Below are 16004 nucleotides of genomic sequence, written 5' to 3' on the forward strand. Positions count from 1 at the left end.
ATATGGTGACTACGATGATTTTTTTTATTTTTATATGTATTAAAATATAACAAAAACTATATACATTTGCTATTGCCATGACATTTTTACTGCACAGTGATTACTGTAAAGAAAGTGGCGCATCTGCACTTTTTTTTAAGACTAATTCTACCCTCCTATTTTTTTTCAACTTCCTGGAATAGAAATATGAAATATTGATCTATGAACTATGATCACAATTAAGTAAAATTTGTCCCACAAAAAATTAATGCCTCACATGATTCTGAATGCAAAAATGAGCTATGCGAGTACAAGACCACATTAATCTCCCTCACTGAATGCCACCCTCCCCTATACCCACTGTCAGGGTCTGGGGTTGCATAGACACAAAAGTCTAGTTTCTTTTAGTCCAAAACAAAGGTAGAGTTTATTTTCATGCAGAAATGTAGTGCAGCAACAAACGGAAACAATACAAAAAATAACTACCTGCCCAGCTAAGCTCTAACTAACCTAGAATAACAGAAACCCAAAAGCCAGTTGAATTACTCAGGACACAGCTCCAAAAATATGACCTCTTTGTTGGCTCTCCAGCGAAACTCTGCCCCCAGTCTGATGCTGGAGCTGACTTCTTAAGCCTCCTTGATGAGCAGATTCTCTGCAGCTGAGTCACTGCCGGTACATCCCCAAAGTGTGGAATGGAGGGGGGAGGAATGACAAGTCCCATTACCAACCTACCTGCCATTCCTAAAAATCCAGCCCAGTAACCGGAACTTTGAAATAACACTCAGCAGACAGAATTATCTGCTGAGAAACATTCTTTCTGGAGTTTTCGCATCTCAACCACCTTAGTAGTCTGGGTGAGCTGTACACATACTTCATAAAACTTAAAGAATTAAAAAAAAGGAAAAACAAAGTTATGGGTGTTGGAAGGCAGGGAATAAAAAAAATGAAAATATAAAAATGAAAAATGGCTTTGGTGGGAAGGTCCTCACTGATAATGGGATTTAGGCTATGGTTACACAGAGACTGGCTACAACTGTAGTTGCCTAACCATAGATCACCCTGTCACCTTGTGACTCCTTCACTCGCGTTACTGAATGCAGTCGCATTGCAACCCTGTGGGTGCTGCGACCATGTGCTCTAGTCACAAAATTACTTGAACATTACTCAACTTTTTTCAATGAACACAGCAGACTTGGGTCACAATGTGACTCCATTCACTAACATGAGTGAAAGAGTCACAGGGTCACGTGATCTATGGTCACAAAAAGAGAATCGTGGCTAAAGTTGGCATGTACTCGCTAAGTCACTTTGATGAGTTAAATACTATTACAGTTTAGGACCTGACCTGCTTCCCACTACTGGGATTTCCATGGTTACGGCCTCCTGCTCACGTGCGTGATGTATAGTTAATTAAAAGCGGCAAGGATGACGTATGGATTGGTACCCATGTGTAATCTGTGGTTTTCACTGACCATACATTGAAAATTGAAAGAGCCACAAGCACAAACAGGTATACATGAGTCCCTTTGCAAATATCCGGTGACGCATGCGCAAATGAATGGCGGCAAGAAAACTTCCGGTTCCGAAGTGAATTCAGTGAATTAACCCATGTTCTGACCCGGTCAAGATCATCATTTACATTAGATAGGAGGTACGAAGTTTCGTGGTTACGACGAGCCTGCTGCAGAACCTCATTTGCTGAATGCTATACAGTGTATAGCATTCGGCAAATGAACGCTGATTCTGCAGCAGGCTCGTCCTTGCTAGGAGCAGGCAAGCGTGCTGTTACCAGCTGCCTTTTTCTCATTGGAATGAATAGACCAGCGTTGATTGGCCAGGCAACGCTGGTTCTGCCGGATGCTCGTCTGAGGAGGCGGAGTCTGAGATCGAACTATTCATTCCAATGAGAAAAAGGCAGCTGGTAACAGCACGCTTGCCTGCTCCTAGCAAGGACGAGCCTGCTGCAGAATCAGCGTTCATTTGCCGAATGCTATACACTGTATAGCATTCAGCAAATGAGGTTCTGCAGCAGGCTCGTCGTAACCACGAAACAGTATGCCTATACCCCAGGGTGCTGGACTTCTTTTCCCCTCCTCCCCCGATGCAGCTGATGACACAGTAGCCCATGACATGACACTTTGGCTCGGGCACTGGCCTCCCCCGCTCTCCTCCTCACAACATATAATCTTTATAAAGACATGAAACATATAGCATCCCTGCCTGTCTCGTGTTTGCTAGTTGCTAGACATGGCAAACTCTCAAAACTGGAAAGCGATCTTCGATCGGAAATAGGAACGACGGGATATTATCCTTTGTTATTGTTGTCGCCAGGGGACTCATGTATAGGACAGGCTCCATATTTGTGTGTATGGGCCCAATGAAATGTATGGGTCCGTACTTCTATCCACAAATGCAGATAAAACGTCTGTTCATGTGAATGAGGCCTTAGCCAAATCATTATAACTGGCTAACTACTAATTCAGTTCAAGATACGACCACTAGAGGGCAAAAAAGTCCTTTCCAATGATGGGAGATAGGAAGTAGCCCAGTCTGTGTGAGCTGTCTATCACTAATGGCGACCATGGTCGTCCTGGAGAAGAGAATTTAGTCAGAACCGTCCTCGGTTTCCTCGTTACCTTCCTCACAAGTTCACAGCAGACTCCTTCCCTCTGTAATATCTCACTGTCCTGCAAAATACAGCATTGCTCCTCCTACTTGAGAGTCTGGTCACATGGCCATGACGTCATCGGAGGTCCTTTAGCCCACTAGGAAATAGCATCTACCTTAGGCAATGTTGTGCAGGGCTGGCCTTCAATCTCGCTGACCACCGGCTGCTCCGGGTGAAGGTTTGTCACAGTGAGGCGTCTGTAGAGACTCTGGGTCGGGCGTACACATGGTACTGTGCACTCACCAACTACCACACTGCTGCCAGCCAGGACCAGGTATTTGATATGACTGACTAAAGGGTCGGTTTCATGGGTAAGTGGGTGTGGGACGGTGAGACAACAGAAAAAGATGATATCCCGCCGACTGTCTAGGACCTGAGGAGACTGAGCTCGTCCTTAGCGCTGCTGCAGATGCGGCGTGACCTGTGCGGGGCTTCTTCCTAATGGCCAGCTTCCTTGTCCCACAGCTCGCACAGAAACACATTACTTCTAGTGGGATTTGCAGCTCTCTGTAGGTCCTGATGTCTGAAGAAGCAAATGTTTAGGAATATTTTCTTCCTTCTCTCTCACAACTGTTTCACCTTTTGCTTCTGAAGTACAGAATGCATCAAAGATGGCAGAACTGAGTCTACAAAGAGTGTCCCAGATTTATCATGCTTTGTACCCCGTTTTATACAAAAAAAAAGTCATTTGTCAGAAAGGGGGGGCATGGCAAATTTATCATCATTTGCTCCAGCTTCAAGCTGGCATCCATTTCCCCCATAGCACAGCCGAGTGTGCACCTCTTCTTATAGGAGGTATTCCCTCTGCTGGCTCATGGACTGTGAAGCCTGGCGTTAGTAAGAACAGTCTTAATAAATCTGCCCCGGTGAGCATGAAGATGCTTCACATAATTAAAGGGGATGTGCGACTCGTATTGTTATTGTTTACTACTGCTACCGCATTGTTATAGAGAGAACTTATTAGGCCTGATTCACATCTGTGTTCGGTATTCTGTTCGGGGAGTCTGCTCGGGAGCCCCCCCCCCCGAATGAAATACTGAACACATTGACAAGCGGTGAGCTTATAGCACACGGACCCCATAGACTATAATGGAGTCCGTGTGGTGTCCGCATGCAGAGCAAAAAGTACTTCATGAACTACTTTCCTTTCCGTATGAGTCGTGCGGATAACACACGGATCTTATTATAGTCTATGGGGTCCGTGTGCTTTCATAAACTCACCGCTTTGTCAATGCATTCGGTATTCTGTTCGATGATCCCCAAGTCTTTGCACACCACTGCCGTTAGGCTGTGCAACCAACACCGGGTTAAGTATAGGTCATTTCATACAGAGAGCTGAAAGATCCTGAAGTTGTGATTTCCCTTCTTCTATCTTCTTTACCTTTATCTTTTTATCTGTACCTACTGTGGAGCTTTTGTATTATTACTGTGCTATCTATGCTGCTGTAACACACTGAATTTCCCCATGGTGGCACTATTACAGATTATATTATATAACAAACCAGTTCTCTCCTGTCCCTGGTTGTCAGATTCCATCGGTAGCTGCAGTATTGTTCGCCTGTATATAGGTCCACCATTTGTTTGTCGCAGGTGACCTTTGCCATCAGTCACCTCTAGCTAAACTGGAGGTCAGCCTGTATACAGACAACGGATCTACTGCTGTTAGAAACGTGGGCCCAGAGAAAGGGGAGTACTGGTTTGTTATGTTTATAGCCCCAGGACTTAAAGGGGATATTCCCATGTACATAACCATTTTTAGATTTGTAGATAATTCAAAGTTAGTCATTTTTGCAAGTATAAGTAATTAAATATTTTGCAGCGTTTTAAAGATTTTTCTCTAAATATCTTTTAGTCACTGGATTATATGTTGTATATATGATTATATGGGATCCAGAAGTAACCGCTGTTTTAGCATATGTGCTCACTGTTGTTCGGGTCCACCAGGAGAGCCCAGCACAAGTGTGACCCTAGCCTAACTTTGTTGTAGACCCATCACTGAAGAAGGTCCAATTAGTGACCGAAACATCCGGATGGGGAATTAATGTGTTATAACATATAATGTAATTGATATGTGCCATACTGCCATGTAAAATCCAATGTTATTAATATATGTAATAAATACTATATGGAAATAAGACTTTATTGGGAGCAGTGGATACCTATGTTTAATTAATTGGGTTGGAGACCCCCACTAGCACCTGTACAAGACAGCGTGCCTGGCATATATTTATTGTTGTTCCACTGTTTGACTGGCTGTGAACAAGGGCTGAACAATTATGACCTAAAATCAAAATCGCGATTAATTGGGCATTTTACCTGATTACGATTAATTTAAAAAGCAACTCCTTTTTTTTTTTTTTTTTTTTTTTTGTAAGTATGAGTGTGTGTTTGGCAAATCTTGTGAGGTTTGCTCTGCCGCTTTGTTTGGCCTGAACACGTCCAAACCAAAATTGGTCTTATTATACTCTGGGGTCTCTACAGACCTTCTGTCTCAGTACTTTAAATGGATTTGCCACTCTCAGACCAATATTGAGAGACAAATGTTATGGTTCGTATAATAAAAAGCTGTACAATTTTCCAATATACTTTCTGTATCAATTCCTCACAGTTTTCTAGATTTTGGCTTGCTGTCATTCTTTCTGTTCCTTATAGTGGATAAAAGTCTGACCATGGTCATGTGATTTACGGTCCATGGTCATGTGATTTACGGTCCATGGTCATGTGATGAGGACACAGGTGCTGCTTGTTACAGTCACAGCACAGTAATCAGACATCTGCCTGGTAATCAGCTGTGCACCTGTGTGTACATCACATGACCATGGACCGTAAATCACATGACCATGGTCAGACGTTTATCCGCTAGAAGTAACAGAATGAATGACAGCAAGCCGAAATCTAGAAAACTGGGAGAAATTGATACAGAAAGTATATTGGAAAATTGTACAACTTTTTATTATACAAACAATAATTATACGGTACTATTCCGTTATCGGGCCAGCAGCAGCGCATTTCAGCACCAGCTTTCGGGACAGCAGTTCAGTTCAGCAGCGGGAATTACAATGACATCCGAGGACTGCTGGCCCGATGCTTGTGCCCAGTAGCCAGTACATCAATGACCCCCCCTCCATCTCCTCCTCCTTCCAGTGCTGCCCCCCAGCTCTCCTTACATCTACCCCGTACCCTCTCCCCGCCACATGACTAAGCCGATGCTGGCCCGATGATAGAGGCCGTGCTTGTGTGTAGTAGGCAGTACATCGATCGATGCCCTCATCCTCCTCTTCCTTCCAGTGCTGCCCCCCAGCTCTTCTTACATCTGCCCCGTACCCTCTCCCTGTAATAGGCCTCACCGTAAATCTTGAGCAATGAATGCTACTAGATAGCCGCCGGACGCTGCAGAAAGTTTGTCCCTCCGGCTCGCTGTAGCTCACCGTTCCTATAGTCGGCGTGTTTCTTGTCAGGGCCTGGATTGAGCCCCGGTGTCTTTCCTTTCGGTCTCGGTACTAGCGCTGAGGTGAGGCCTAGTCGTGTGGCGGGGAGAGGGTACGGGGAAGATGTAAGGAGAGCTGGGGGGCAGCACTGGCAGGAGGAGAAGGATGGGGGAGGGGGGTCATCGATGTACTGGTTACTGGGCACAAGCATCGGGCCAGCAGTCCTCGGATGTCATTGTAATTCCCGCTGCTGAACTGCTGTCCCGAAAGCTGCTGCTGAACTGCGCTGCTGCTGGCCCGATAACGGAATAGTACCAATTATACAAACAATAACATTTGTTTCTCAATATCGGTCTGAAAGTGGACAACCCCTTTAAGTCTTCTATTCTTCTAAGTACCTTGGCCGCCCTTCTTCACTCTCTAATTCATTTATGTCCTCCTTGTACAAAGGGACCCAAAATTACATGCAATAGACTATGTCTGGCTGTACCTGTGATATGTATAAAGGCATAACTTTGTTCTTGCCGTAAGAATCTTTTGATGCATCCCATCATTTTATTTGCCTTGGCACTGGTCACTAAAGGTAAGCTTACTGTCCGCCAAAATCCCCAGATCTTTTTCAGTGGCAGCCTTATCCGGTAATTTATTATTAAAGGGATATTTAAATGAACATAACCATTTTTATATTTGTAAACTATTAGAGATGAGCGAGTATATTGGATCGAATACCTCCCCTGCATAGTTTTTGGTGTGGGAAAAAAAAAGTGCCAGGGAAGGTGGCAGGGGAATTGAATGTTTACCGCCTGGTATGCGACAGAGTACACCAATAATTATGCAAAGAGGGGTAATTCGATCGAAGATCGAATACTACTAACTCATCTCTATAAACTATCAATTTTGAATTTTTCAATTTTCGTTTTTGACTCCTCGCCTTCCAAAAACCAAAACTTTTTTATTTTTTTGTTCACAGAGCTATGTGAAGGTTTAATGTTTGCGGGACAGATTGTTCTTCTTGATAGTACCATTTATTATTCTGTATAATGTACTAGGAAGCTGGAAAAAAATTCAGAATGGGATGGAATTGGAGAAAATGTGAATTTGTGCGAGTATTATACGGACTTCATTTTTATGACGTTCACTGTGTAGCCAACGTGACAGGTCACCTGTATTCTATGTTTTGTTACCATTCCGGGGATTCTACATTTATATAGTCCAAATTTATATGTGGATTAACTAAGATTACTAACTTTGTTGTAGACCCATCACTGCAGAAGGTCCAATTGGTGACCAAAACATCTGGATGGATGACTAATTCATTATAACATATGATGTAATCAATGTATGTGTCATACTGCCATGTAAAAAAAAAATTGTTACTAATAAATACTAAAATGAAAATAGGACTTTAAGAGTCTGAAGACTGAAATATATTTCTACACTACACACAGTCTTTTAGACAACCCCATAATTCATAAGGTGATTCCAAAAGGACTGAAATTTTGTAGTTAAAACAGAAGGTTCAGGTTAACATTTACTATGCCTGGTGTAAAACATGTTTTTCTTTGATAATTAAAACAATATTAGTAATTCTTCTATAACTTTCATTTTAGGTATTCCACACTTAAAGCAGAGTGGATTTTGTCAGCCTTACTGGCCTAATGCCTCCTCCCTCATCAGAGGGGGTACATGGAGGTGGAAGACACAAGAAGGATGATGATGAATCAGTAATAATGGAAGGACCGTCTGCTCCTAGTCCAAAGAGTGAGGCAATTGCTGATGATTTGCAAGAACTGTCTTTACAACCTGGATCAGAGATGCCAACTGCTTCGTTCAGGCCCAAAGCTCCTCCACTCAGTGAACGGAAAAACGGTACTCCTTTATTAACATAATTCACATTGCTCGTTGGGAGTATTTACTGATTTATACCTCAGATGAAGGGTGTATGATGTATATGCATTCATGCAGTGAGAATGTTTGTTTTTTGTTTTTTTTTGTAGGATGCGTCAAGATAGAGTGGCATAGCAGATTTAACACATGTACAGCTGTGTATTAAATTCTCTGTGCTTTGTATATATGGAATGAAAAGGTTTTAGGTGCGATGAACAGTTGTTTATAGTAGAATAAACAGATATATATGTGAAATATCTGCACATTCCATTCTGTATAAGTTGAAAATGTGTTAATTTCAAGCAAAACTACACAAATAACCTGTTCGCTCCAGTCTAGAAAGCACACAGAATTTACTATGTGCCTCTGTGTGTGAGAAGTGTGTTCATTCTACTATTACCTAAACATATAACCTTTTTATTCTGTGTCTAGGAAGCACATGGAATTCTCTACATACCTGTATATTTAACCCCTTCCCGCACTTAATAGCACATAATGAAAATGTGTGCCTTAACGCACTATTACATACTGTTAAGTCATGATAATGTCACTTGCTCAGAAGCAGCTGGCTCCCGCCTGTAACACCCGCAGCCTGAGCTGAGCGCCAATCACAGGTGTTAATCCCTTAGATGCCGCAATCAATCATGACTGTAGCATCTAAGTGGTTGCCCCGGCAACCCGGTACCTGTATGCTCTCTCTCTGTCTGTTTTGTGGCTCCGAGTCTACAGTTGGCTTTTTCTAACTCCATCCTGCTTCTCAGCCTATACGGCCTGTATACACACCAACACTTTTATATACATTTGAGAGTATAGTACTAATTCAACAATCATAAGATAAACCCCACACATTTGGCAACGAAAAAATAAGCTCGCAAACTGCCTTGGTAATATAAATAATAAATAAAATAAAATTGTTACGCCTCTCAGAATATGCAATGCAAAAATAACAGATTTTTTTTCCTTAAATAGATTTTTATTATGCAACATTAGTAAGGCATAAAAAACTTTGTGACTAAATTTGTTACCACCATAATTGTACCGACCAATACATTAAAGCTAACACATTATTTATGTTGTATGGCGAAGGGCATACAATTTAAAATGTTGAAAATCAATGCCAGAATTGATGTCTTTTTTTTTTTTTTTTTCAGCCCACCCTCCCAGACAGTTAATAAAGTTAGACACATCAAAATGATTTAATTATAAAATGTATCTGTACCCCTAAAAAGCAAGCTTTCATATGGTTAGCAGACCATAAAAAATAAGAAAAAGTTATAGCTTGTACAATGCCACGTATGACATTAAAGGGAGTGTATCACTGGCATTAGTGATTTTTCTACTAAACATATCTTTACATAGCCTTTAGAAAGGCTATTCCAGCCATACCTTTTATCATTGATTGGCGCCGGCGGTTTTTAATTACCGTATATGCTCGAGTATAAGACCATTAAAAATCTTTTTTCTGTGGCTAACACGTCGGAATAGCCTTTAGAAAGGCTATTCGTCTCTTACCTTTAGATGGGATCTCCACCGTGCCGTTCCTTTGTAATACCAGTTTTTACATTAGTTCTCTGGCAGCGATGGGGGCGGGCCCCAGCGCTGAAAATGCGATGAGGGCGTCCCCACCGCTGCCCGAGAACAGGATTCTGCGCCGCCTCTACCTTCTGCTGGATCCTCCCCTTCTTTCTTCGGCAGCTTCACCTCTGTCGGCTCTGACACTAGTAGAGCTGAAGGCGCATGCGCGCAATTACGGCCTCGGAACTATGGCCGCGCATGCGCATTCAGCTCTACTAGTGTCAGAGCCGACAGAGGTGAAGCCGCCGAAGAAAGAAGGGGAGGATTCAGCAGAAGATAGATGCTACTAATTACTAATACTGTGAAACACATACACGTTAGGTATCCCTGTGTCCGAAAAAGCCCGCTCTACAAATCTATAAAAATATTTTTCCTGTACAGTAAACGCCGTAGCTGGAAAAAAAGTTGTCTATGGGTGCATTCACACTACGTAACGCCAGAGTGTATCACAGCCGTACATGCCGACGTTACAGCAGGGCTGCCGAACACTTCCCATTCATTTCTATGGGAGCCGGCATGCGAGCGCTCCCCATAGAAATGAATGGGCTGCTTCTTTCACTGCGAGCAGTCCCATTGAAGTGAATGGGAAGTGCCGGCGTATACGGCAAGCTCTGCTCATGCCGAGCCGTACACTTCCCATTCACTTCAATGGGACTGCTCGCAGTGAAAGAAGCAGCCCATTCATTTCTATGGGGAGCGCTCGTATGCCGGCTCCCATAGAAATGAATGGAGCTGCTTTATACGCCGCTTATTCTGAACGTGTTTTACGTTCAGAATAAGCTTCAGTATACGTAGTGTGAATGCCCCCTAACTGCCCCTTCCCTGAGATTGGTTTTTTTCCCCCCAGTTGGAATTCAGTCTGACTATAGCCAGGCTAAATATAGGGTATCTGCAGTGCTCCTATGCCGTCGGGAAGGGGTTATTAGGAGCACAGCAGATACCTTATATTCAGTCAGGCTGTATTCCAAATGGGGGGAGGAGAACCCAGTCCTCAAGCTCAGGGAAGAGGCAGACAGACAACTAAAACACCCCCTCCCTTTTCCCAGCACCCAGCAACTACTGCACCCAAAAACTCCGACCATTTTCATTTTTGAAATTTTCCAGTAACTTTTCCAGCATGGAGCAGCGGAAGCCTTTGTGATGTTACCTGGAATAACAGTGGGCAATAAACTGCTGTTTGTGACAAATTCCTTGATGTGTGTGTTTGTTTTTTTGTTTTTTAAGTTGTATTTTGGAGGTGTTATTTTTTCTTAGAGGCTCAGGGCCTTTGCAAATTCCTGCTAATGTGATGTTAATGATCAAAATAGGCCCCAAATGCGCATGGTGCTCTTTCACTTCTGAGCCTTATTATATTTCCAGGCAAAAGATTAAGGTCACATGTAGGGCATTTTCAAAATCGGGAAATTCGGCAAAATAACTGGAGAGCTGCCCTTTCACAGTGCCATAAGCTTGGCATGACATATTGCACACGCATACCTGGGAAAATTTCAACTTTCATTTTGTGTCATCCACTGCACATTTCTTTTTGTAAATCATCTCTTGAGATAAAATTCTCACTATGCCCCTTGATAAATTCTGTGAGGGGTGAAGTTTCTAAAATGGGGTCACCTTTTTGGGTTTTTTATTGTACTGGTTGGTACTTCAGGGGCTCTGCAAATGCAACATAGCACCCAAAAACTATTCCAGTAAAAGCTGCCCTCCAAAAGCCAAATTGTGCTCTGTCCATTCCTAGCCCTGCCATGTACCCATACAGCAGTTTATGGCCACAGATGGGGTATTGCCCTAATCAGGAGAAATTGTATAATGAACTTTTTTTCTCTTTTGACCCCTTGTGAAGAAGAAATATTTTGGGCTAAATTGACAGTTGATTGGAATAAAAGTAATTTTAATTTTCACGTCCCAATGTTAGTAAAATCTATGAAACAGCTGTGGGGTCAAAGCAGTTGAGACATAGCACCTGAAAACTATTCCACTCCTTCCCTTTTTGTGTGCTGCCATGTGCCCAAATAGTACCATATACACTCACCGGCCACTTTATTAGGTACACCTGTCCAACTGCTCGTTAACACTTAATTTCTAATCAGCCAATCACATGGCGGCAACTCAGTGCATTTAGGCATGTAGACATGGTCAAGACAATCTCCTGCAGTTCAAACCGAGCATCAGTATGGGGAAGAAAGGTGATTTGAGAGCCTTTGAACGTGGCATGGTTGTTGGTGCCAGAAGGGCTGGTCTGAGTATTTCAGAAACTGCTGATCTACTGGGATTTTCACGCACAACCATCTCTAGGGTTTACAGAGAATGGTCCGAAAAAGAAAAAACATCCAGTGAGTGGCAGTTCTGTGGGCGGAAATGCGTTGTTGATGCCAGAGGTCAGAGGAGAATGGCCAGACTGGTTCCAGCTGATAGAAAGGCAACAGTGACTCAAATAGCCACCCGTTACAACCAAGGTAGCCAGAAGAGCATCTCTGAACGCACAGTACGTCGAACTTTGAGGCAGATGGGCTACAGCAGCAGAAGACCACACCGGGTGCCACTCCTTTCAGCTAAGAACAGGAAACTGAGGCTACAATTTGCACAAGCTCATCGAAATTGGACAATTGAAGATTGGAAAAACGTTGCCTGGTCTGATGAGTCTCGATTTCTGCTGCGACATTCGGATGGTAGGGTCAGAATTTGGCGTCAACAACATGAAAGCATGGATCCATCCTGCCTTGTATCAACGGTTCAGGCTGGTGGTGGTGGTGTCATGGTGTGGGGAATATTTTCTTGGCACTCTTTGGGCCCCTTGGTACCAATTGAGCATCGTTGCAACGCCAAAGCCTACCTGAGTATTGTTGCTGACCATGTCCATCCCTTTATGACCACAATGTACCCAACATCTGATGGCTACTTTCAGCAGGATAATGCGCCATGTCATAAAGCTGGAATCATCTCAGACTGGTTTCTTGAACATGACAATGAGTTCACTGTACTCCAATGGCCTCCACAGTCACCAGATCTCAATCCAATAGAGCATCTTTGGGATGTGGTGGAACGGGAGATTCGCATCATGGATGTGCAGCCGACAAATCTGCGGCAACTGTGTGATGCCATCATGTCAATATGGACCAAAATCTCTGAGGAATGCTTCCAGCACCTTGTTGAATCTATGCTACGAAGAATTGAGGCAGTTCTGAAGGCAAAAGGGGGTCCAACCCGTTACTAGCATGGTGTACCTAATAAAGTGGCTGGTGAGTGTATACTTGAGTATAAGCCGACCCGAATATAAGCTGAGACCCCTGTGTTTCACTTTATTGTAGCTTCCTCTCCTCCATACAACAGACATCTTCCATAAGACACAATGAATCCTGGCCACTCATCTGCAGGGTAGATGCTAAATCCTAGTGTGCTAAAGGACCTCTGATGACGTCATGACCATGTGATCGGACTCTGGTGTGGGTGGAGCTACTAGGATTTAGACTCAACCTTATCTGCAGATGTTACATACCAGTGGCTACAGGACCTTTGATGACATCAGTCACATGACCTCATGATAAGCCAATCACAGAGCAGTAGCACTAAAGGATCTCCCCCTTCCAGGTCTTTCCAGTTTTCTGTGCTCCGTGAACCCTGACTCGTGTATAAGCCGAGGAGAGCTTTTTCAGCATGAAAAATGTGCTGAAAAAGTCGGCTTATACTCAAGTATATACAGTAATTTACATCCACTTGTAGACTATTTCCATCACTTGGGTAAGTTAAAGCATCTTGGTTATTGCCACACGTTATTGCCAAGTGACACGTCCGTTTTGAAAATTGGAGCCGTGTCTTTAAAGGAGTTGTCCGGGATAAAAAGAACGTTTTACCCTAAACTAAACATCCTCCTCCACCCCCAGCTACTTTATAATCCACTTTTATTAACAAAAGTGAATATTTACCCTTTCATTTTAAGAATACTTTTTAAAATGATTTTAATTTTTTTTTTTCCTTTTTTTTTCATTAATAAAAACTTTTATTGGTAAATATACAATATTGTGTTAGTATATTATTTGTCATTTGTTGTGCATTGATACTGAATAGGAAACGTTGTCATTTGGAGGGATTATCTATCGCCAATTTATTGCTGGTATAGAGAAATTTGTATGATTATACAACCACACATATAGCCTGTTCATTCCATGTCTAGAAAGCACAGGGAATTCACTGATACAAGTTCATTCCGCTTGACTCATCCACCTTTAGTAAAAGGTACATAAACCTGCGTCTATCAGGTGAACATTCAAACTGAACAGTAGCTAAAGAGTGTCCAGTATGTACATATGCCATGCCAGTAACTAACCTATGCTGTAGGCAACAGTTAATGAGGGCTGCTCAGCCGCCGTTCACTTCAGGGGGAGCAGAACTGCAGTAACTGCCATTAAAAATAAATAAATATGTATGAAGGCAGCACAGGGGTAATGGGAATCTTCATGATTGCTGGTTCGGTGAGGGGCTGACCACCTCCCCACCGCAATGTAAATCCAAATACAACAGTATAGAACCATACTCCAAAACTTAGCTATGCTTCAAAAAATCTTTCTTTATTAATACAAAGTTTCGGGTAAAAACCTTTCATCAGGCACATAAACGCATAAGGAAAATGAAATAGCTGTCACTAGGTCCAAACAGCTGAGTCCCAAACGTTGAGGCAGGTGAGCCAACTATGACATAGCCGCAGGGTCAGTATGGATGCAAGGTCAGCCAATGACCAATAGCTCCATCTTGATTAAAAAGAAATTAAATCTTGAAGAACCCATTGAAACTTCTTATGTTACAAACCACACCTTGACCATCTAATTTGCTGGTTATTTACATACTGCCTACTGTCCAGTTAGTGGTCTTGGGCCGGAGCAGACAAGCAAATAGACTGATTGCTTGGAAATGGTGGTAGGGGACTTACAGAAAAATTCCAACTGTGCCAAAATCATTAAAGTTATAAAGGACAGAAAGAATAAAGAGTTGGTGAAACTGTCTTTTTGAAAGGAGGTTTGGATTTATCATGCTTCTCTCTACCAGTTTTGACGTGTACCTATGTATAAAGGAAAATTGTCCTGAAAACTCTTAACTGTTAAAACATAAAATGCAGTAGAAAGCTCTGTTCTCCCACATATACTAGTCCTCTGATAATTCAGTTTAAGGGCTAGTCCCATCTTCAACATTAATTGCATATCCATAGGATTTGCCATAAATTCTGAGAACCTTGCCAATGTCAAGAATGAGTGTCCTCTGATCTCCATACCGCCTGGTGAGGAAGAGAATGAATGGAGATGTTGGCCATGGATATTCTATGCTCTCCTCATTAAATTTTATTGGACTCCCCTTACTGATTCTTGGTCCTTCTGAAGGGGACATGACATGGCTGGTTCTCCGGGCCCTTATTGGGGGCCCTTATATGGTTTTTTGCTGACACCCCCCCCCCCCCCATCTTCTCTCCTCTCTTGCCCTCCCTCCTCTGATTTTCTTTTTTTCCTCTAGTTCTCCTATTCTTTCAATCATTCTTCCCCTTTTTCCTCTTGGTCTTAATATTTCTGTAACCCTGGTGGCTAGGTCATTTGGGGGGGGGGGTCTTCCTTGGTGGCTCCTGCCTGCTTTGTTGTGTGTGTATGTTTGTATTTTTTCTGCACTATTGGACTATTTCACACCTTGTTGTATTGCTATAAAATTGCAATAAAATTTGAATTGGGGAGGGGGGGAATGTAATTGGAGTTACAGAAACTCGATGTGGATGTAGCACTTAAACTGGACAGAATATGGGTATGTAGATGAGCCAGCTCTTCCTCAATTGTGGGGGTGGGGAAGGATCAGCATAACTGTTATTAACCCCTGTGTGCCCCATATAAGGGTTACTAATATGTGAGACACATGGGGGTACTAATAAAGGACCTTAATTATGAAGATACCTAATTATTACCTCCATGTCTCTCACATATCAGGGTATGGGGGCACTCGTCCACATTAGGGAGAGTGTTCGCCTACATAGGCAGTACGGAGACTTACAAGTCATTCCTGCTCCGCTAGGGATTATGGGTAAAAAATATGCAAATCTAGTCTCCTGGATGGAATTAGTAGAACAGAGTGCACTCTGTACGCCACCCTATAGAGGGCAGCATCCTTAACATCATGAACGACTCAGTTATAAAGTCTTTTAATCATAATGTGGATTTAATTGCTAAATCAGTATTTCTGTCCCAAAAGGAATGATGTTAAGGATGCTGCCCTCTATAGGGTGGTGTACAGAGTGCACTCTGTTCTCCTAATTCCATCCAGGAGACTAGATTTGCATATTTTTTACCCATAATCCCTAGCGGAGCAGGAATGACTTGTAAGTCTCCGTACTGCCTATGTAGGCGAACACTCTCCCTAATGTGGACGAGTGCCCCCATACCCTGGTCTATAGTCTCTCACCATGCTAAATCAGTATCCCTACGCTATGCTGAGGATGGCCC

At 42.8% G+C, this 16004-nt stretch overlaps 1 protein-coding gene across 3 annotated transcripts in view; it reads left to right on the top strand.

Annotated features, from left to right (window-relative positions):
• The first annotated feature begins 2729 nt into the window (after positions 1 to 2729).
• Positions 2730 to 16004, top strand: part of MRTFA (myocardin related transcription factor A) — a 76825-nt gene continuing 63550 nt past the window's right edge. For 2 of the 3 annotated variants that reach the window (XM_075286332.1, XM_075286335.1), the window contains exons 1-2: positions 2730 to 2924; positions 7689 to 7947. In XM_075286332.1, coding sequence (XP_075142433.1) covers positions 7737 to 7947 — 211 coding nt within the window. In that variant the 5' untranslated portion in view covers positions 2730 to 2924; positions 7689 to 7736. Of the gene's footprint in view, positions 2962 to 7688; positions 7948 to 16004 lie in introns of all 3 variants that reach the window. The other variant, XM_075286333.1, reaches the window with a different exon arrangement.

Source organism: Leptodactylus fuscus, chromosome 9 (assembly GCF_031893055.1).
Source record: "Leptodactylus fuscus isolate aLepFus1 chromosome 9, aLepFus1.hap2, whole genome shotgun sequence".
In the NCBI taxonomy this organism is placed as follows: domain Eukaryota; kingdom Metazoa; phylum Chordata; class Amphibia; order Anura; family Leptodactylidae; genus Leptodactylus; species Leptodactylus fuscus.